Genomic DNA, 23,321 nt, shown 5'->3' with positions numbered 1-23,321 from the left:
GTTGTAAGGATTGATAGTGGCCCCCACAATGTTAGGTTTGAAGGGGTTATGGTAGGCACCCTTACAAACGCCAGGTCCCAGGTTCAATTCCCTCACCGAAGATTCACCAGGAATAGAATCAAATGAGAAGCACAGCCAGAGGTGATTGCATAAAGAATATATTATAGAAATAGGCATACAAAAAAGTAGGATTCATAAAAGTTACAATTACAGAGACTGCTTCTGTGTTCTTGTGAATGAGAGAGAACACACAAAGAAAGAGAGAGAAAGGGGGGTGGGGAGGGTGATGCCCCAAGCTAGCAAGAGAGACCAGAGCCAAGAGATGGGGGTGATGTTGCAAGGGGGCTTTTATAGTTTGGAAACTTATTCTAAATACAGAATCTATTGAACTTCAATAGAACTTAAACATAGTAAACTTGTGCTAGACAGAAGAAGAATAGGCTGAAGTCAAATGTAATTTCCAGTATGCCTCTGATAATAGTTTCTGATTAATCATAGTTATCTGTGCACCTGGACCCATTGTATATCCTAAGCTGTCCATCCTAAGCATCAGACATTAACACATCTTCTTAGCACCTCTTCGCCCCTCTTAGATGTAAGTTGGTTTGTAATCATGATTTAATCACGGCTATTTGAAACCGTCTTTAGGGCTATATGAAACCGTCTGCCTGGATGCTTTCTGTGAATAAGCACTCAGGGTCTATCTGCATCTACATTCCAGAGTCGGATTGATATAATTTCCCATAGGCCTTTGGTGACATTAGTTATGCCAACTGAAAATGCTGATTGCTAGCAATAGCTATGCTGACAGCTGTTATAGGGGAAAACACCCTCCAGGGATTCAAGACAAAGTTAGACAAGTTCTTTCTGAACCAGAAAGTACACAGGTAAGGCTAGACTCAATCAGGCCACTGGTCTTTGACCTACGGGCTGCCGCGTGAGCAGACTGCTGGACACAATGGACAACTGGTCTGACCCAGCAGCGGCCATTCTTATGTTCTCCCAGAGGAATTGGTCGATCAACCAGCTGGATCTCTGAGCCATTTGGCTGGCTCTGGTAAACTTGCAAAAGACTCTGGAAAGCCAGGTGGTCCTTGTCTTCTCAGACAATGCTACAGAAGTAGCATATTCCAATCACCAGGACAGCATCAAGAGTACCCAGCTATCTCTGGAAGCCTATCTGCTTTTCACCTGGGTGGAATATCGTCTGCAGGTGCCTTCAATGGCAAACGTAGCAGAAGTGGACAGCGTACAAGCAGACTTCCTCAGCAGACAGTCCTTGGATCTGGGTGAGTGGACCCTGTTTGTTTCAGCATTTCAAGCCATTATTCACCGCTGGGTTGGTTGCAGTTTGATCTCATGGCAACGGCAAAGAACAGAAAGGCGGACAAGTTCTTCAGTCGAAGATCTGAATCCGGAAGCGCAGGTCTGGATGCTCTAGTCTAGCCGCGACCAAAGAACATACTTCTATACGCCTTTCCTCCGTAGTCCTTGATAGACCGAATCCTTCAAAGGAGTGCATGTCATCAAGGAAAGGTCATTCTAGTAGCTCTAGACTGGCCACGTAGTATATCGATCTGGTACATCTGTGGATGAGTCCCGGTCTCAGGCTACAGGTGCATCCAGATCTTCTTTCCCAATGTCCAGTGTTTATCGAAGATCCAGATCGCTTTGCTCTTACGGCATGGCTCTTGAACGTGAAGCATTAGAATGCAAAGGATACTCAACGGTGGTCATTTTCACTCTCCTCAAGTCTAAGAAGCCCTCTACGGTCTCAGTATATCTAAAATGTGGAAGACTTTCCAGCATTGGTGCACTCAGGAACATGTGGAGCTGCTCTCAGCTCTGGTTTCTGTGATATTGGCTTTTCTCCAAGCAGGCCTGGATAAGGGACTTGCTGTAGCTTCCCTTAGAGTCCAAGTTGCAGGAGTCTCTTGTTTCAGGTCTTGGAATCACAGATCTTCTCTGGTGTCTCATCTGGACATAACCAGATTCTTGAAGGGTGCACTGTGCATTAGATCTTTTGTCAAAGCCCCATTCCCTTCATGGAATCTCAATGTAGTTCTGAAGGGTCTTGGCCAAGCCTCTTTCGAACTGCTGAAGAAGGTTTCGCTGATGGATTCGATGCTCAAGACAGTTTTTCAGGTAGCAGTGACCTTGGTGAGACATTGGTGTTGGAACTCAAGGCTCTTTCTTGTAGAGTCTTTACTTAAAATCTCTGGCACTTGTGTCTCCTTGCCCACCTTTTTTTCCTTCCTACCAAAAGTTGTTTCGGCGTTTCATGTCAATCAGGAAGTTTGCTTGCCAGCATTTCAGTCCACAGGTTCCAAAAAACAGGACCGGATTCTAAAAAAAAAAAAAAAAAAAAAGAAAAAGGAAACCAATATGGTTCTTCAAACTAATGGCAGAAAAAAATAAAGGCAAAAGAATTGGCATTCGTGAAATATAAAAAAAACTCAAGAAGAGGCGTACAGAAAGGAATATCGGATGAAACTGAAAGAAGTCAAGAGAGAGATATGTTTGTCGAAAGCGGAAGAGCAAATGACTATAAATATAAAAAAGGGAGACACAAAATTTTTCTGGTATATTTTCTGAAAGGAGAAAGACAAAAAGTGGAATTATGAGACTTAAAGAAGGTATGAAGCCGCTATGTGGGGAGTGATGAGGACAAAGCAAACATGCTAAACAAATACTTCTGTTCGATATTCACAGAAGAAAAACTTGGAGCACCACGATTGGTTAGCAAAGTTACACCTGATAATGGAGTGGATACCGCACTGTTCACGGAAGAAAGTGTTTATGAACAACTTGAAAAACTGAAGATGGACAAAGCTATGGGACTGTATGGGATCCACCACAGGATATTGAGGGAGCTCCGAGAGTTTCTGGCGGATCCTCTTAAAGATTTGTTCAATAAATCTTTAGAGACTGGAAAAATTCCGTGGGACTGGAGAAGAGCGGATGTGGTCCTTCTAAATAAAAGTGGTTGCAGAGATGAAGCAGGAAACTACAGGAGAAAGGAATCCAACAAATCTTCAGTGTCGAACAACGAAAATCAAAGAAGAGACTGTAGACCTGATGTATTTGTACTTTATTTGGAACAATAAAATGTTGTATAAAAAGTGGTCCACCTTTGTTCTGAAGAAACAAGGACCCAACACGGTCCATGTTTTGATTAAATCATCTTCCTCAGGGGTCCTGTTATAAAAATGGTAGTGTTACGCAATAAAAGGGATGAGTATATTACTTAATAAAGTGGAAATGGTAAAAAACTGATTGGTGTCATATTAATGTGCTTATGGTAACATGTGAAGTGAACTAGATTGAAAAAACACCAATTTTAGTGTAGACATCTTATATCAAGTGTAATGTAAAGAAAAGATTCATGATCGTATGTGCCATAGGGCACCAATTTTGCTGTAGACATCTGTGCCAAGTGTAGTATAAGGTGATAAATCATGATTATATGTGCCTGAAGGCAATGTGAAACTAATATACTCATCCCTTTTATTACATAATACTACCATTTTTATAATAGGACCCTGAGGAAGGTGGTTTAATCGAAACATGGACCATGTTGGATCCTTGTTTCTTCATAACAAAGGTGGACCACTTTTTATACAACGTTTTATTGATGTAAATAAAACTCCTGCATCAAGTACATCAGTTCTACAGTCTCTTTGGTTTTCGCAGGAAACTACAGGCCAGTAAGCCTCACTTCGGTTATTGGAAAAATAATGGAAACTTTGCTGAAGGAAAGGATAGTGAAATTCTTAGAATCTAATGGATTACAAGATCCGAGGCAACGTGGGTTTACTAAAGGTAAATCGTGCCAGACAAATCTGATTGAATTCTTTGACTGGGTGACCAGAGAATTGGATCAAGAATGTGCGCTAGATGTAATTTATTTAGATTTCAGCAAAGCCTTTGACACTTTTCCTCATAGGAGGCTCTTAAACTCCATGGGCTGAAGTTAGGGTCCAAAGTGGTGAACTGGATTAGAAGCTGCTTGACGGACAGATGCCAGAGGGTGGTGGTTACTGTATATACTTGAATATAAGTCGAGACCCCCATTTCTCCCCCAAAAGAAGGAAAAATGGTTGACTTGAATATAAATCGGGCGGCTTAATGTTCAAGTGCCATGCCCTGTCAGGATCTGCACCCAGTGCCCCCTCGCTCCCCTGTCAGGCTCTGCACCCAGGCTCCTCCCTGCCAGGCACTGCACCCAGCTCCCTTCCCTCTATCCCTTGTCAGGTTTTGCACTCAGCCCCCTTCCTTCCTTCTCTCCATGTCAGGTTTTGCACCCAGCCCCTTTCCATCCCTCCTAGGCTTTGCACCCTGGCTCCCCTGCCCTGTCGTACATCCTGCCGATCCCTGCTGGTCCAGAGGTGCAGTGGGCAGGAGTGAGCTTTCCACACTCCTGGCCCGCTGCTAACCCGGTTGTTCGATTGCTGCCGTGGAGTTCCAGTTTCTTCAGCTGCTGAGTGGCACTGAGCAGGAGTGCGCTTTGGAGCTGCTGCTTGGCACTGAGCAGCTTCCTGACTGGCTCCCGCGTATTCTCGTACTACTTCTACTATTACATCTACATCTCTCTCATTATCTGCAAGAAAAATTAACAGTACCAGGCTATATAGTGAATATAAATGTGGTCACGGACTACCTGAAACCCATCCATGGAACCCAGGTTAAGAACCCCGGTTTTAGACCCTCAGGCATTTTTTGTACATCATGACCTTGCAATCCTTTTTGTTCCGTCCATACTCATTCACCTTGGAAAACGCTTCTGCTTTACCCTGTTTTTTTATTGGTGCTCCTTAGTCATTTTGATCTGTTTTGGGGTGTTTGTAATTACTGTAATATGCTAGAGGGAGTTTGTAGTTCATGCTTTATTTATCCATTTAGGCTTTCCAGCACTATCTATTCAAGGCATTTTGAAAAAAGGTCTATCTGTAAAAAAATTTTAAATATTGGAGTACTGCACATGTCATATTTTCAAGCAAGTTGCTATATAATTGATCAGCTTGTAGGATATTTTGTTGTACTACCAGTCAAGAGTTTGGGAGAATTGAGGGTTACCCTTCAAAAAGGGAAAGTAAAGATGGGCATGATTAGCTTTGCTTAATTAAAATGCCCTTCAGGTATACCCAGACAACCCAATAAACACTAATATATAGTTCCCAAATTATTCAGTCTCAAAACAAAAGACAAAGTAAACATGGTTTTTATATTTGTTTTGTTTGAAAACATGTGAAAACAGCTAAAAATAGCCAGTACTTGACCAATGTTTAAATAAAATCTCCAGTCTCCCTTAAAGATTTGGGCAAAGAATTACAGGAACATTGTCCCCACAAGATGCAGCTGTTTGAGGTATTCTGGAGGTGTACATTCTTCAAAGCAGGGAGATAGTATTCAGCTGCATATTTCAAAAACCTTAATTTCATATAAACTTCTGTCTGAGCTCTTAAATATTTTGGCCCCAGATTCTATTAATGTTTGTTTACAAGAGACAAAATTTTAACCCTATCAGGTCTGCAAAAGGCAACCAGTGATGTAATTATCATGCAACTTCGCTGTAGAACTCTCAGCCAACTTAACGGTATTATTTTGAACAAGTTGTAATCTTTGTGAATCTTTAGCTGGAACCCTATTACACAGTCCATTACAATAGCCAATCATTTATGTGACAGCTGCATGCACAAGTGATACTAAATCCTCCTTGCACAGGAGCGGGCAGAGATGTCGTAAAAGATGAAGTTGATAAAATGAAGACTTTATGACAGAAGATGCTTGTTTATCCATCCTCAAAAATGAATCGGTCACACCAAGGATTCAGATCTGCTTGGATAAAGGTAATTGTAAACCTTCTGTCTTAATTAGGGGGCAATCCCATGCCCTTGAGGGTTTTCTAACCCACAAAACTTGTTCTTTTTGTTCAGTATTTAGTTTAAAAGCCCTTATAAGTTAAATCTAAATTAATGCTCTGAATAATAGTATCCCTCCCTGGCCAAATGGACAGACCAACTGAACTTTAGTATAAATAAAAAGGAATTAAGACCAAATCTTGGATCAGCTGTCACAATGAATAAATATAAATTTTTAAAAAAGGGATAAAATAGGTCCTTCTGGGATGCCACATCTAAGACGCTATGGAGTGGAAGTTTTCCATTTAGTATTGCTTGTTAAATTCTGTTCAAAATGGATAGAACCTGGGCAAGGCAGTACCCCTTATTCCTGTAATATGGAGTTTTTCCAGGCAAATAAAGTAACTCACCATGTGAAAAGTGGTTGTTAAATCCAAAAAAGACCTCAATAGCATCATTAAGTTCAACCCATAGTGCTAACAGGTTAGAAGGATAGGGTTGAAAACTAAATTGGGCAATATTCAGTATCTGATGGTTCTTCAAATACTGATTCAATTATTGCTTTTCAGCCAATTTCTCTTTAATAAATTTGAAATAAGATTTTTCTCCTATCTTAAAGAAGTGGGTGAAATAACTGCTTCCGTCTAAATCACAGGGAGGTAACATTGAGACAGATGAATTAATCTTTTGGATAATGGATATAAAGTTTACCTCCATGGCTTAGTTAACTTGCCAGGATAGATACAGATTTAACTTGCACATATTTGGTCTAGCTTGCCCTACAATCTGAGAAATGTCTACTATATCTGAATGTTACTTACCTTGAAATTCTGTGAAATTTGAATGCTAAATTCACTATGATGTGGCACTATTTATCACAAATCATAAATCTAATTCCAAATATACAGCTAGAGTTAATAATGTGCACATGTAATTAGTAAGATCCCATTGCATAAAATGGTAACAGTAGTAGTGTGACTAATGCAGTACTGAACATTAGTAACTCTAGCTGTTAGTGGTTCAAAATATGATAGGTACCCCAACTGAAAATGGAATATTGTGGGAGGAGGAAGAAGCATAAGCCCCTGAGAGAATATCAGTCAGGTATACTCAGTCTTTGCAGAGAAATACTAAACAAATGTATTGTCACCTTAGCACAAATGTTCCCTCTAAGCCAGTGGTTTTCACGTTTGGTTTTCATTTTTGATCCAAATGAACTGAAGGAAAGCCACCAAATATCTTTCCTTGTGGGGCTAAGTATAACACTACTTATCAGCATGTACAAACATTTTTCTTTATTTCCAGCCTGCCTTCAGATTTTTCATTGGAAAATCCTCAAGGAGATAGGTATTTCCAAATGCATTAATCTTCTTATGTTAAGAAATGCCTTGTCCTTTTAGCATGTTGCTCATTCCCCCCTCCCTCATCCACTTCCCCATGTTTGTCACAAGCTTAGGAAGAGAAGCAGAAAGTAAAAATAAAATAAGAATGGCAGTAGGGTCTCCCCAGAGGTGTAGAGGGTCTGCCAAAGGCCCCAGGGCCTTGCATTGAACACTGCGCTAAGCTAAAGCACATGTTGCAGTGTTCTCCCCAGAAAGTTTTTCCAGCCGGGTGGCATTAAAAAGTAGCCGGTTGGGGCGGGATGGGGAAATTTGGTGGTGGGGAAAATTAACCCCCTCTTTTACTAAGGTGCGCTAAACGCGCAAACTCCCGCGTTATGTGGGAAAACTAACGCCTGCTCAATGCTGGCATTAGCGTGTAGTGCGCGTGGTAATTCTGCGCGTGCTAAGCACACGCTGAAACCATCTTTGCAACTTAGTAAAAGGAGCCCTAAATGTGTACTATTTTTATTAGTTAATTATTATTTTCCAATGCTCAATATGACTTCCTTTTTTAAGGTTTGACACTTGTGCCAGAATTTTTTTTACTAAATTTAAGAAGCATCCAATGCTAGAAAGGAATAATTAGATATTTGCCCTCTTTCAAATGGTATAGAGGTTTAAAAAAGGGAAAGGCGTTAATGAAGTTATTAGGTTCAATCTAGCCTTTTATTTCTGCATGAATTTAAACAACTAAAAAAAAAAAAGATAAAAATATAGCTCATCTAGTCATACAAGAATGGCTCTACAGCAGGAGTACCCACACTTTTTGGGCTTGCGAGCTACTTTTAAAATGATCAAGTCAAAATGATTTACCAACAATAAAATTTAAAAAAACACAAAGCACACTATGCAGAGAAAATGTTAATTTTCATTTATATTCCGCGGGTTTTCAAAGAGGTCAAGGCACATGACTTTATGCAATGTCACCTCAGGAACAGCTATACAAAAATAGACAAATATACCCCCTCCCTTTTTACTAAACCACAATAGCGGTTTTTAGCGCAGGAAGATGTGCTGAATGCCCTGCGCTGCTCTCAATGCTCATAGGCTCCCTGCGCTAAAAACCGCTATTGTGGTTTAGTAAAAGGGGGCCATAGTACAAAATATAGACAGCAGATATAAATACTCAAAACAGACACATTTTGATCACTAAATTGAAAATAAAATCATTTTTCCTACCTTTTTGTCTGGTGATTTCATGAGTCTCTGGTTGCACTTCCTTCTTCTGACTGTAAATCCAATATTTCTTTCTACTTTCCTTTTCTTTCATTCTCTCTTTCTTTCTCTCTCCCCCTGACTGCCTGTTTCTCTCTCCCCCGGCCCCCTCTTTATTTCTGCCTTTCTTTCTCTCTCTCTCTCTTCCCCTGCCTGTCTTTCTTTCTCTCTCCCCCTGTCCCCCAAGCCATCGTGCCGATTTCTCCACTTGCCCGATTCTTTCCCTACCCCCCTAAGCCACCACGCCGATTTCTCCCTGCTGCTTCCCTGAGCTAGGCCAGGCACGTACAAGCGCCGTACTCACAAAACTTCACCTCTGACGTCAATTCTAACGTTGGAGAGGAAGTTCCAGGCCAGCCAGGCAGCGATTAGCTGGCCCAGAACTACCTCTCAGACGTCAGAATTGACGTCGGAGGTGAAGTCTTGTGAGTCTGGCACTTGTACGTGCCTAGCCTGGCTCAGGGAGGCAGGAAGAAAAAGATTGCAAAGGCAATGCAATCGACTCACATTGCCTTTGCGATCTACTGGTCGATCATGATCGACCATTTGGGCACCCCTGCTGTTATGGTATCCTGTCCTGACCTGAGGAAAGGGGTTTAGTCCCCAAAGAACTACCTTATTTCAATTTCCTATTTATAAACTTTAATTAATACAATTACAATACTACTTGATTCTACGTAAAGCAACAAAAAATTTTTTTCTACCTTTTGTCGTTTCTGCTTTAATTATCTTCTCTTCGTTCTCTTCTTTCTATTCAGCGTTTGTCCACACTCCCTTCCATGCAACATCTGTCCTCTCTTTGCCCCTTCCATCCAGCCTCTGCCCTCTCTCTCTATCCCTTCCATCTACTGTTCACCCTCTCTCTGTCCACCCTCTGTGCCCTTTCCATCCAGTGTCCGCCCTTTCTCTGTTCCATATGGCATCTTCCCTCTTTCTATGTCCCTTCAATAAACTGTATATCCTGTGCCCTTTCTCTCCTTTGCACATGATTCATTTCAGCTTCACCCCCTCCCCTATGCTCTGGCATCTCTCTCTTCTCCTTTCCTTCCTCCTTCCTTCCCATTCCACCGCATGGTCTGGCATCTCTATCTCCTTCCCTTCTCTCCCCCATACCCTGGCATCTCCTTCCTCCCTCCCATATGTGCTGACATCTCTCCCTCCACCTCCATGATCTGGTAGCTCCTTTCCTTTCCCTCCCTCCCATAATCTTGGTGTCTCTTGCCTCTCCTCTCCCTTCCCTGGTCTTCCTTCTCCCCTCTCTCTCCCCAATTGGGTGCTGCTGCAGCAGCACTTCTCATCCCCCTCCCTAATTGGGTGCTGCTGCAGCACTTCTCTTCCCCTCCCCCCTCCCCAATTGGGTGCTGCTGCAGAACTTTTCTTCCCCTCCCCCTCCCCAATTTGGTGCAGCAGCAGCTTTTCTTTTCCCCTCCCCCATTGGGTGCACCAGCTTTTCGCTCCCCCCCCAAAAAAATTGGGTGCAGCAGCAACATTTCTCTTCCCATCCCCCCAAAATGGGTGCAGCAGCAGAATATTTCTCTTCCCCCTCCCCTCCCCTATTCAGTACAGCAACAGCATTTCTCTTCCCATCCCTCCCAGCTCACAAACCCGTCAGAGTCGCTAGGGAAGTTGCAAGCTTCCCTTCATAGCTGACCTCACTTTCCTAGGTCAGTGACGGATGGAAGCTTGCAACTTGCTGCTTGTACTTGCTTCGGGCCTTCCTCGTTGCCAGGTCCTGCTTACTTTGTTTCTGCGAAGGCAGGACCTGGCAGCGAGGAAGGTCCAAAGGAAGTAAAAGCAGTAAGTTGTAAGATTCCCTCCAGGGCTCTATCGTGTGCGTGCCGGCTTCCCTTCTCTTCTCTCTGAAACCGGAAGTTGCGTCCCATGGGGGGGAGGGAAGAGAAGGGAAGCCGGCACGCACACGATAGAGCCCCAGAGGGAAGCTTACTGCTTTTACTTCCTTCAGGCATTCCTCGCTGCTGGGTCCTGCCTTTGCGGAAACAAAGTAGGCAGGACCCGGCAACGAGGAAGGCCCGAAGCAAGTAAAAGCATGCTGGCAAAAAAAAAGGCAGGCGTCAAACAAAATTTTTGGTGGAAAGTCAGCCCGGGAAGGAGCATCGGCGGCAGCAGAAGGATTCGCTGGGCAGTGTGCCCGGCTAAAAGGCCCTGGGGAGAACACTGTGTTGTATGCACAAACAGATCATGAACCCTGCACATACAACAAAACACAACATGCACAATATAATAACTTTAGTTAGAATTGATAAAGCACAGAGAAACTGAATTATGTGCATCATTGTAGCTTTAACTGGTACTTTGCTAAGTTTGCTTTTCCGGTCCCATCCCTAGAATGATGCTATCATTTTAATCATAGATTGTTGGTGACAATGTGATTATTAAGTTTTGACATTGTTCTCTCTAAGCTACATGATTCTGTTTCAAAAGCACCGATATGCGAGTTTCTTGGTATTACAACTATACAGGGTCTCATTTAACTATTCATCACAAGTCTGGAAAGCCTTCCTTTTATGTGTATTTAATTCATATTAAGTATTGAGGTAATACATTTAATATTTTCCTACATTTTCATCAAAAGCTGCTGCTGCACAAAATCGCTTGCAGATTTGGTCAGTGGATATTTTTACACAAGCCACCAATCCTTAAAAGGAGCATTGATTATCGTTTGGCTGCCTTAACAATAAACCAGAGATGATATCTTTCTAGCAGAGCAAGAATTATTAAATATATCTTCATTATTATAACAGTTTAAGGATGGTACTTTGGATATTTGCTCCCTTAATGTGTGTTAGAGCTTTAATGCTGGTTACAATGCCCTAACACAGTGTGTGTTAGGTCACCCTGTGTTGCATGGTAATGAGATGCAAAGCATGCAAATACATGTAAAGCAGCTCATTACTATATAAATACTATGGCTTGTGGTGTGTACCAGAGACACCCTGCAATCCACAGTATAGCCAATAAAATAAATAAATAAATAACCTCTGCTAATAACTGGGATTATTTGACCACACTAAAGTATCAGGTTGTCAAGGCGTGGGTTGCCCACATGTAAGAACAGAGGGAGTAGAAAATATGAAAAAAATTATCCAAAAGTTAGAAGAATGGTCTAATGTTTGACAATTAAAATTCAGTGCAAGAAGTGTATAGACTGATGCATTTAGGGAGCAAAAATCCAAGGGAACTGTATGTGCTTGGAGATGAGGCTTTTGTGCACAGAACCTGCCAGGACAGCAAGAACAGGACACCTCAGGGAAGGCAGAAATGTGGATGCCTGGGAATGGGGGTTACCTCGGTTTATATTTGAGTATGTACTGCACTATGGGATAAATAATATGCCAGCTACTAGATTGAAGCCAGAGACATATCCATAATGGCTTGGAAACAAGCATAAAAGTTAGCACATAAAGTCTAAGCTGTGCCCCAGAACATGCCTGCATAAAGGTTGCATAAAAATATATATTGTCTTGGCACTATGCATACTTAACCTTGAGATGTTATAAAAAGTCCTTGCATGTGTAAAAAAAAAAAAAAACCCCCCAAACAAAACCCAGAAAATGGTTACACATGTCTTGCTAAATTGCCCTCGTATCCTCTAAGCATAATACCTTGGTTTCCCGAAAATAAGACCTACCCCAAAAATAAGTCCTAGCATGATTTTCGGGGTAGGTCCTAATATAAGCCCTACCCCTAAAATTAAGCCTTAGTTAGATCAACCCCTGAAGCCCCTCCTGAATGTCCCCAACACTCCCTGATTCGCCGGCAGCAGCGCTATCTCTCCCCCCCCCCCCCCAATGTGCAGGATCTTTCCTTTCCTCTCACTCATCTCCTTGTGCTGCATCTTTCCATGCCTCCTTCCCATCCTGTGCAGCAGAACCCCACCGACCCTCTCACTGCAAGGCTGACATACCTCCGTTTTAAACAGCAGTGGCAGCGGCAGCAGCAGCACTGAACAGGCTACTTCACGGCCTTCCCTCTGCTGCATCACTGATGATGTCATCAGTGATGCACACAGGGAAGGTCGCGAAGCAGCCTGTTCAGTGCTGCTGCCGTCACTGCTGTTTGGAACAGAAATATGTCGGCCTTGCAGTGAGAGGGTCGACAGGGTTCTGCTGCACGGGGGAATGGGTGGAAGAGATGTAAAGATGCTGCACAGGGGGATGGGTTGGTGGGATTGTTGGAGTTCTTTTTATTTCAGAAATGTTATGACATCTGAAATTCAGTTTAAGGATGATCTGTAATTTGTTAACCATTTAAAGCTCTATTTTATAGGAAAGATGTGACATACAAGAACAATGCTTAGATTAGATCTAATGCAACACAATTAAATTGCTTTTGGGGTTCTGTTGCATGGGGGGATGGGAGGGAGGAATAGAAAGATGCTGCACAAGAGGATGGGTGAGAGATGATCGTTGTACACACACACAAAAAAATAAGACATTCTCGAAAATAAGCCCTAGTGCATTTTTGTACCCAAAATTAATATGGCAGTGTCTTATTTTTGGGGAAAACAGTGCAGTACTCCCCCCAAATTCACGGGGGTTCCGTTTAGGAATACCCGTGAATTTTGAAAAAACGCGAATACGGGTTTTCAGCTGATCGAAGGCAGGAGAGGGCAGCTGGGGCGCTGGTGGGTGCTTAAATTGTACTTACGAAGCCAGCCACATTTTCCGACCGCCTCTTCCTCGTACTAAAGTCATGATTACACTAATGAGGAGCTGCTTTGATACGCCAGATAGCGATTTACTGTACTTGTCTGCAGATGACATGTAGAGCTCTTTATGAATATGAGAGGTAAAAAGAAAGACTCTTCAGCTCATCAGAATCTGACCAATGTTTATCAGCTTTGGAACCAAAGAACCTTCATGCTGCATTGGTCCTTTGGGATGCTTTGGTATCACGGAGACATTGATGTTGAGTGTCAGCAGGACTTAGTCATGTTAGGACTTAATATGTTGAGAGAGTCTGTAGTTCTTGCTTTATTTATCCATTTAGGCTCTCCAGCATTTCCTCTTCCAGACATTTTATAAAAAAAATTTTCATCTGTAAAAATTTAAATATTGGGGTACTGCACATATCATATTTTCCAGTAAGTTGTTCAGCCTGTAGGATATTGTGTTGTGCCACATGAAGGTTGAGTTTGGGGAAATTGAGGTTTACCCTTGTAAGTAAAGATGGGCATGATAATGTTCTGACTGGTTGAGTGTTAGTTCTGAGCATGTACACTGAGAGGAGAGCATGCCTGTAAGGGAGTGTATATGACCATTATCAGGTGACCTGGAGACAGCTATAGTTAAAGCCATTTGCTTGGCTGATGTCTTAAGCATTATGTTCAAAGAAGAAGTTTATATGAGATGGTTTTGAAAGAGTTGGTGAGTGAAATTTTGATAGCTTTATTCATTTATTTTGATAAAAGGAAAACAGGAATTTTTGTGGGTGCTAAGGAATACTGATTTCTGAATAAAACCTTCTCCTTGAATAGGAGGGGTGAGTGATTTGTGAAAATACATTTTGATTTTGTGAACTTGCCAAAGTTCAGAGAGAGACTTATTGGTGAAGGATGAATGTATAATCCTTCTAACTGAAATCTGATGATTTAGCTGGTTCTTTCTTTCTTTGTTCTCACACTTTTGAAATCTTGGAAGCTATGGGTTTGGGAAAGGCAGGCGAGATGGAGATGCTGGTGGACGAGGGGAAGGAGCATTGTGAGACCCATCCTTGACTTATTCATGGGTCATGGCATTTTTGGCCATTTTTAGTTTAAAAACTACCCTTTACTCTCATATACATGAGGTTGACTATAGATGAGCATATACAGTATATGTAGCAACAGCTACCACACCAAATTGTGGTAGTTAAATCTATTTTTCTTTGTTTATTCAATTATAGTTTTGCATTTATGATTTAAATAATCAAGAAAAAGGCAGTACAATGTTTTCTTTTAAGAACTGTTAGTCTATCTTCTACAATTTCTGCCAAAAATTTAGCTCTAGGGAACATTGAGGTGTCTGGTATTCTTATTCCTAATCAAATTCTTCAATGTTGCATCTTATTGTAAAGCTTGCTGTCTTTTTTTCAGAAACAGCATCTGAAGACTGAGCTGTGGTTACCTGGGTCCCTGAACAAGCTACTTGCTGCTCCAACTCTATCTACCTTCACGATCTCTCAACTTTGCTATCATTTGTTTAATAAATCCAATATTTAAGAAACAGAATCACACAAAATAGCTTCAGTCATAACTATTTTCCATGTATCCTCCAGGGCCACATTAATGACTCTATAGCCCGTGTCCTGCAAAAGAAGAGGTTAGAACAGTAGGCAGAGATATCGGAGCAACTGAGGAAATGGATCTATCCACCATCACATATGAAATGATTCCAATACAGTACTTCCCCGGAATTCATGGGGGTTCTGTTACAGGAACCCCCAAGAATTAAAAAAACCACAAAAACGGTTTTTAGGCAGGGGAGACAGGAGAGGGCAGCTGGAGATGCAGGAAAGGGCAGCCGGAGTGCTGGCGAGTGAAGGAAATCACTCGCTGTATGCTGCGACCATCTCTTCCTGTACTAAAGTCAGGCCTCACCAATCAGGAGCTGCTTTGACACGCAGCTGAACTGCTATTTCACTGGGAAACTATGTTGGATTTGTGGAGCCAGCCTCCTGTGTGCCACCCTTCATGGACTCGGGGTCCATTCCCCTGGGAGCTCGCTTGCCCTCTGACTTTGTCAGGGGTTTAAGCGCAGGCTGTATGCGTCCTGGGTAAAACATCCTCTGGGTTTCAGGGCACAGACTGCATTCCCTGCCCCCATTCTTATGGAAAGGAGGATCCGTAGGGGCGGAGATCAGTCTATCCATACGATTGGCAGCCCAAGGATCTTTAAGTCTCGACATTTTGAAGCTGTTCTGAGTCAAAAAATCCTTTTCCTTCATTTAGCTGTCGTGAAGAGTTGACGGGCAGCATTTCAGAGGCTGTGAATATACCTCCATTATTTCCTATGGGAACTTTGGGGGTGGTCTGTGAAACTCTCTAAAACTTATTTTTGAGAGTTTGAGGGTAGGGTTCATGTCTCCTACCCCCACCCCCAAATCACTATTTTTGGATTTTGTTTATTTTTATTGTTTTGGGCGCAAATTTGCTGGTGGTGGCCATATTGGATTTTTATCGCTCATTTTGTCAAAGTTTTATTTCTGCCTCAGAACCCCTCAATTTGATTAAAAATTGTTTGGGATGGACATTCCAGCCTCTAATTTGTCGAATGTGTGCATTGATTGTGTCAAATTGGCACTGGATTAGTGACTGTGTGCCACAGCACACTTGGGAGGGGGGAGGCGAGAGCTTCACATCCTTAGGGTCTTCCAGGGCTGGGGAGCTGGTCTGGGTCTGTGATGATGGGGAAAAAATCCCGCCCAGAAGCCATTCTGGAATCTGGCGCCAAATGCCAGTGTTAACAAATGTGGGGATTCTTTTGCTGTGGTGCGGGCCAATCCAATGGACAAGGGGTGTGAATTTTCACCGGACTTTATTCAGCTTCTCTGAAAAGCATATTCTTCGGACCCAGCTTGTTTGACGCAGCCTGTGGGCGCATCAGTTTCTTTTCAGCTGGTTGAGCCCATGGCAGAGCTCCCTTTTCAGCGGCCCTCTTGTCCGGATATGGCAGTGCTGTTACAGAACAATGAGATAATATAGAAAGCTCTTTCTGGCTCTCTAAAGCTCTGACTAAGTTTTATCTGCTGGCTCCTGATTTTCAGCAGTTTTGGGAGCAACCTAAGGTGGATTCTGCCATAGCACAGGTTACCTGATGCATGGCCTTCCCTAGCAATGGGGAAGTAGTGCTAAAGGACTTCTTATGTTCTTATGTTCTTATGACTCTCAAGATTGCAGAGTGAATGTTATATTGAAAATTTTTTGAAGTGGCTTCTTCCAGTATCAAGGCAATGGCTGCTGCCTCATTTGTGGTTCATGCCTGTCATACCAGATTGCGTAGTGTGTGTAGCGGATGCCCTTTATGATCTCATTTGAGTTCTTAGTAAGGTCTCAGCTTATGCAGTGTCTTCACACCAGACTCTTTGGATCCATCATTGGGCTGGGGGCGCTGCGTCCAAGGCAACTTTAAGCAGACTTCCTTTCAAGGGTCAGCTTCTTTATGGCAAAGGTCATGATGATCTTATGACCACCAGTGTTGCGGATCACCGCCCTAAATTTCTCCCTGTGAATAAATCTCATCGGTCTACTGGAGGGGATCATAGTAATTTTTGTCATCCCCCCCTCTGGTCAATTTCATCAAGGATTTTTGGGCTCATCCTCCCAGCGATATTCCCAGGGTTACCGTCCCCATTAAAACAATTCCAAATATCTGCTAACAATAACAGGCTTTTGATGATATTAACAGGAGTTGCCATCCAACAAATAACATATAATTGGAAGGACTGTAGAAGACTGAATTATTGTTTTTGGTGGAATTCAGTTTGTCATGTGTATAAAATGGAAAGAGCGTTAGTAGTTCAAAAACATAGAAACATAGAAATAGACAGCAGATAAGGGCCCACGGCCCATCCAGTCTGCCCACCTTAATGTCCCTCCCCTACCTTTGCCCTGTGAATAGATCCCATGTGCCGATCCCATTTGGCCTTAAAATCAGGCACGCTGCTGGCCTCAATCACCTGTAGTGGAAGACTGTTCCAGCGATCAACCACTCTTTCAGTGAAAAAGAATTTCCTGGTGTAACCTCGTAGTTTCCCGCTCCTGATTTTCAACGGATGCCCTCTTGTTGTCGTGGGACCCTTGAAAAAGAAGATATCTTCCTCCGCCTCGATGCGGCCCGTAAGATACTTGAACGTCTCGATCATGTCCCCCCTCTCTCTGCGCTCCTCGAGCAAGTATAGCTGTAATTTGTCAAGCCGTTTTTCGTATGGTAGATCCTTGAGTCCCGAGACCATCCGGGTGGCCATTCTTTGCACCGACTCCAGTCTCAGCACATCCTTGCGATAATGCGGCCTCCAGAATTGCACACAGTATTCCAGGTGGGGCCTCACCATGGATCTATACAATGGCATAATGACTTTATTATTATAGGTTATTATAAGAAATTTAAGGACCATTATTAAATTATAGTAATGAATAAGTTACACTTTTCCCAATTTTAATACACATGTGGATTTGGGATGGGGGGGTTTCTTGGTTTTCCATTAAGAATATATATAAGAAGGTCATAAGATATTATTTTGAGAAGGCATATATTAGTTATATATGAATTTGGGAGGGGGTGGGGGTTAAATCTTATTGGTGTATGATATTGAAGACTTTTCAAGTGATGTTGTATTATAATTGTTTGATATTTACTGTGCACTTGATGTAAGTTATAAAATGAATAAAAAATTAAAAAAAAAAAAAAAAAAAAATTCCAATTCCAGTTGTCCTTAGGCATCTAGATCCCAAGCAGCTCTTAAAAAACCTCAATGACGCCAGAGGTCAGGCAGGGCTTCCTTGGCTGGCTCACGAGCTCCTTTGTGTTCCCTCCATGGCCTCTGTTTGGTCGGGTTATCCGCCGGATAGTGACGCATCCTAGCCTCGTGATTCTTGTTGCTCTGGACTGGCCTCGTTGCCTATGGTATGTGGATCTCATTCGTCGTCAGTGGGACAGGAAACTCAAATTCCCTCTTCATCGCAACCTCAGTTAGGGTCCGATGCCGATGGAGAACCCATAGCTCTTTGGTCTTACAGCATGGCTCTTGAGCGCTCTGCCTTGATGAGATGTAATTCAGATGTGGTCTTCTTGACGCTTTTGAAGTCCAAGAAACCCTCATCTATGGCTTCTTATGGCAGAGCCCTGGAAGGCTTTCCAACAGTGGTGTGGTAAGGACCAGGTGGAGCCTAAGCAGGCTCCCATTTTGGTGGTCCTGACTTTTATTCAGGTGGTTTAGATAAGGGTTTAGCAGTGACCTCCCTTAAAGTTCAGGTGGCTGGCCTTTTGTGCTTCAGGGCCTGCAGAGGTTTTAGTTCACTTACTGCTCATCCAGATGTTACACAGTTTTTGAGGGGGGCACTTCATTTGCGGCCTCCCTTGCGCCATCCTTTTCCTTCATGGAATCTTGTCTAATGGGGCTTGTGGAAGCCCCATTTCAGCCATTAAAGGATGCTACTCTTTTGGATCTGATGATCAAGACCGTCTTTTTGGTCGCCATTGTCTCAGCATGGCATATTTCAGAGCTTCAAGCTCTTTTGTGCAAGGAACCCTTTCTCCAAATCACAGATGCAGAAATTATTTTCCGTACTGTACCTTCCTTTCTACCAAAGGTGGATTCTGCCTTCCATGTCAACCAGGAGGTTTGTTTGTCTGTGTTTCATTCCATAGGCTCAAAGCTGAAGGATTAGATCTTGAGCAAACTGGATGTCAAGAGAGTCTTTGCTCAACTATTTGGAGAGGACTAATGATTTTTGGCTATCTGATCATCTTTGTCCTCACTGCCCCTCCTCGACGTGGTTGGCTGGCATCTAAGAATTCGATCGCTTGATGGATTCGTATGGCCATTTCTGCATCTTATATCACCCGTAGCAAGTCTTGTGCGGTTCATAGTGCAGCGCTATAGACAGGAGATTTCCACGCCTGTTCATTTTTGATTTAGTTTATTTTATCCAACTGGTTTTCTAATACTCCACGTACCAACATTTGAGACCCCTGAGGAAGAAGTGTTTCTTCGAAGCACGGACCGTGTCAGGTTCGGTCCACATGAATATTATGACCAGTTTTTTGGATACAATTACTGTAGCTCATGTATTTGTTTTATATATGTCATATGTTTTAAAGATTTTTGTTATTTTAATAAATTCCTACACCCTGTACATTTCCCTGCAATTTTGTCTTCATTTAAAGAAAGTACCACAGAGGGCATTTACTGCCTCCTATTTAGGAGGTGCTAATTAGTTAGTGCAGTAGTAATGTAGATGTGTTAGCTGATTAACACATCTATGCTTGTTCTCTACCCCGATACTAACCTCCCCCTACAAAAATTACAAAAAAAATATTACTGTGCACTTAGGCCCAGATTCACTAAAGACAGCGATTCAATAACTGTTGGCTGATTTATCTGGCCAATTTTGAAACAGCGATCGATTCACTATCTTATTTGCATGCAAATGATTTGCACGGAGGTGCAAATCATTTGCATGCTAACTCCCCGACTCAATTGCTCAGTGAGTGATTGAGTCAGAGCAGAGTCCTGACAGTAGTGACAGGAGAAGCATCCTCCTGTCACTGCTGTCAGGGCTTCTGTTGCCCGCCACCAAACTTATGGTAGGAGGGTTGCCTAGTCCCTCTTGCCATCGTCGCCCTCCTCCCCTGCCCGTGGCTGGCCGAACACTCCCCACCTGAACACCTGCTTAAAAATATGGCAGGAGGGATGCCAACTCCCTCCTGTCATCGGGCCCACTCCTTCCTTCCCCCCTAAAAAAAAACAAATGGCAGGAGGGGTGCCCACTCCCTCCTGCCACCAGACAGCAGATGCGGAGGCCACCTCCTTTCTCTCCCTGTCCCTGTACTTTTAACAAGTTGGGAGCGAGAGGTGTTCTCAGTCCCTCCTGCTCCTGCAGCCTCCTCCGATGCAATGCAGGCCTTATGCCACAGCCCAATGCCTCATGTGATACACGGGCAGGAGCCAAAGGCCCTGATTGACTCAGGCTCCTCCCTTTGGAGGGGCCTGAGGTGCCTGAGCCAATCAGGAACTTCCTTAGGGAGTAGCCTAAATAATTCCCTGATTGACCATTGCTTGCATCCCTCCTGCCATTTTTTTGGGTGGGGGGGAGGTTTTTTATTGGTCAGATATTTTGTGTGTGTAATGAATGCAAAATATCAGTGCCATTGAAAAAAGAAAAAACCCAGACACTGACAGGTCTGCAGCAGTCTGGTTTTAGGATAGTAAATCCCGATTTAAAATAGCCAAGCAATTGTTAGTGAATCAATCGCTTGGCTATTTTGCATGGAGTTTTACTAATTTGCATGGGAGGATCGGATTGGGTAGGAGATTGATCGGACATCAGTTTAGTGAATCAGGTTGGGGACAGGAATGATCGCAAAACTGGTTTTGCGATCATCGTTACAGGATAGGTAAGTTTAGTGAATCTAGGCCTTAGTGCACACAGGTGCCAAAATTAATACAGAATGCTTTAGTGTCTTGCATTAGGCTATTTTTACTTCATTTTAAGTGTGTGTTGGCAGTTAATACAGCTTTAATTAAAGGGCTCTCTTTGTTCCTTAAATGATGTGTTTACTCATGTTCCCTTTGTCTAATAGAGCATTACATTTTGTGTAAAGATCAAAAACCATTCAGTATGAGACACATGCAATAATAAGGGAAATCAGGAGGGGGAGAAAACTTTTTAACATCACTATTTATATCATAAAACTAGGTATAGCAGAACCAATAAGCAACCTTTCTTATTTGAGGAATTTTTTTTAACATCACAAGGGCAGTTGTTTTTAATGTATCACTCTTAACAGAAAGATGATGTGGTATTTATATAATTTTACTTGTGTAATATTTTTTCCCCTAAGGTGTGATGCACCAAGTAAAAAATTTAGCAGAATCAGAAGCTTTGCTGACGAGCCCGCCAAAGGCATGCACTAATGGATCAGGTTCTCTGTGTTCAACAATAAGCACTGGAACATCTTCTGCTACAGCAACAGATTTGGGATCTCCTGGCTTACAGCACAGCAGGGATGATTCTTTAGATCTGAGTCCACAGGGGTAAATATTGTAGATCTCCTATTTAAAGTCTGTTTTCTGTGCATACTTCCAACCCATCTAATAGTTACATATAATCTCTCATATCCACCTAATTGCTAAGTCCCCACTTTTCACACAAATCCCTGCTTAGTCTTCATATCCCCAATCTTCTTTTTCCTCAAATTCCGCCTTTACCCCTTCCTCACACTTTATTTTAATATCCCCAGTCATTTTCAGTGTCAGTACTTGCTTCCCACCAAGACCCTACTTCCAGTCACCAATTTTTTTGTCCCATTCTTCTCCTACATTTCCTCTCTTTAACGAATCTGAGTCTCCACACCACTTGACATCTCCAAGTCTTGTGCGTTTGTGCTCTTTCTCCCAGCCCCTCTGTTTTTTACCTTTCTGTTCATTCTTCAAAATCTAATCCCTTTTACATTTTGATACTGCTGCCATTTTCTCACTTCTGTAGCCAAGGGGCAGAAACATAAGAGTCCATGAATCCCAGTATCCTGTTCCAACCCAGGTCACAAGTACCTGACAATATCTCAGAGTAAGACAGATTTTATGCTGCTTGTCCTAGGATTTCACCAAGTTCATTTGCTGTTTGAACCATGAACATTCAGTTATGTGGGGAGCACCACAGTTCAAACATCAGCTGTTTGAACTGTGCAATCCTGTGTAATTCAGGAATGTGATGTTGAAATTGCATAGCACCCTTTACATATTGAATGCCCATGGTTCAGGTAGCAGATGTTCCTATTTCACAGAATGGAGGAAGTAACAGCAGGATTGACACAAGGGTTAGAGGTGGTAGCCTGAGGCAAGGATATCATGTCATTTCTGATGAGGATTTAATAGTAACTCTTCTTAGTGACCTGGGGCAATTTTATTAGGTATACTGCCTGAGCGCTGATATTCGCCATGTCATTTTGTTAAAACTACAAAAAAAATGTAAGTTGCATAGAGTGATGAATCAGTTTGCCATATCAGAGTTGTAATTTAACTTAGAGTAACAGAATGGTGATATATAGTCATAGGGTTAAAATTAATCCACTTTTACTGACTTCATCTATATGCTAAGTGCTAATGCCATGACTGTATATTTAAATTTGTTATAAAGAGTAAATATTTTGAAGTAATTTTTTGTTGATTTGTATGACAGGCGTTTAAGTGATGTTCTAAAGAGAAAGCGACTACCAAAACGGGGGCCTAGAAGGCCAAAGTATTCCCCTCCAAGGGATGAGGACAAAGTAGACAATCAAGGTCAGCCATTATTGAGAGTCTGTGAGAACATAATTATGTCTACTAAAAAGAACATAACTAGAGCCTTTGTTTTTAGGTGTTTTATTTTCTTGAACAATTGGTGTTGTGTTTACATGCCACAGGTTTCTTTTCTGTTTCAATTAACATACAAACATTAGAAGCCAGAAATTGTTCATACATATATCTGAAGTAATTACATAACCCCAAATTTCAGTCCAGTTCCATGACAAAGGTTCATAACGGTGTAGATCTAAACACCTTGCACTTCCACCTGGGCCTGGATATCACCAGACTTCTCCAGAAATACCTTAACAGTTTAATCTAGTACTACTACTAATAATTTCTATAGCGCTACTAGACATACACAGCGCTGTATATCAATACATAGAAGAGAGTCCCTGCTTAAAAGAGCTTAGTCGGGACAGACAAACTGGACAAGATGGTACATCAATACACAGTGCTCAGGTGGGGGAACTATAGAGGGAACGACAAGACAGACATTGGTGCTTAGAAGGTGGGTTGGCATTTTGAATTGAAAGCATCTTCAAAGAAGTGGGCTTTGAGTCTGGACTTGAACACTGCCAGAGATGGAATTTGATGCACCGAGTCAGACAGTTTATTCCAGGCATATGCTGCAGCAAAGTAGAAAGGATGGAGTCTGGAGTTTGCTTAGAAGGAGAAGGGTACAGATAAGAGAGTCTTATCCGATTAAGCGGATATAGAGAGAAGTCCAGTTCATCATCTTGATGGCTGAACCAACTCAGCAGCTCCAGAAGTTGTTGCAATATCAAATTCCGGATATCCTTTACCATGGCCAACTTAAAGGACAATGGGGCATTCCATGTACTGGCTTACTACTTGA

The 23,321-nt window shown here is 42.4% G+C and overlaps 1 protein-coding gene across 10 annotated transcripts in view; it reads left to right on the top strand.

The window, feature by feature from the left end:
* The window catches only part of TRIP12 (thyroid hormone receptor interactor 12), a 448,602-nt gene that overhangs the window by 265,836 nt on the left and 159,445 nt on the right, over nucleotides 1-23,321 (top strand). For all 10 annotated transcript variants that reach the window (XM_033958326.1, XM_033958328.1, XM_033958334.1 and 7 more), the window contains exons 23-24: nucleotides 21,022-21,214; nucleotides 22,359-22,459. In XM_033958326.1, coding sequence (XP_033814217.1) covers nucleotides 21,022-21,214; nucleotides 22,359-22,459 — 294 coding nt within the window. The remainder of the gene's footprint in view (nucleotides 1-21,021; nucleotides 21,215-22,358; nucleotides 22,460-23,321) is intronic.

This window comes from Geotrypetes seraphini, chromosome 9 (genome assembly GCF_902459505.1).
Source record: "Geotrypetes seraphini chromosome 9, aGeoSer1.1, whole genome shotgun sequence".
Taxonomy (NCBI): domain Eukaryota; kingdom Metazoa; phylum Chordata; class Amphibia; order Gymnophiona; family Dermophiidae; genus Geotrypetes; species Geotrypetes seraphini.
Note: the sequence above shows the minus strand (reverse complement) of the source record. Positions and strands in the feature narration are given on the sequence as shown.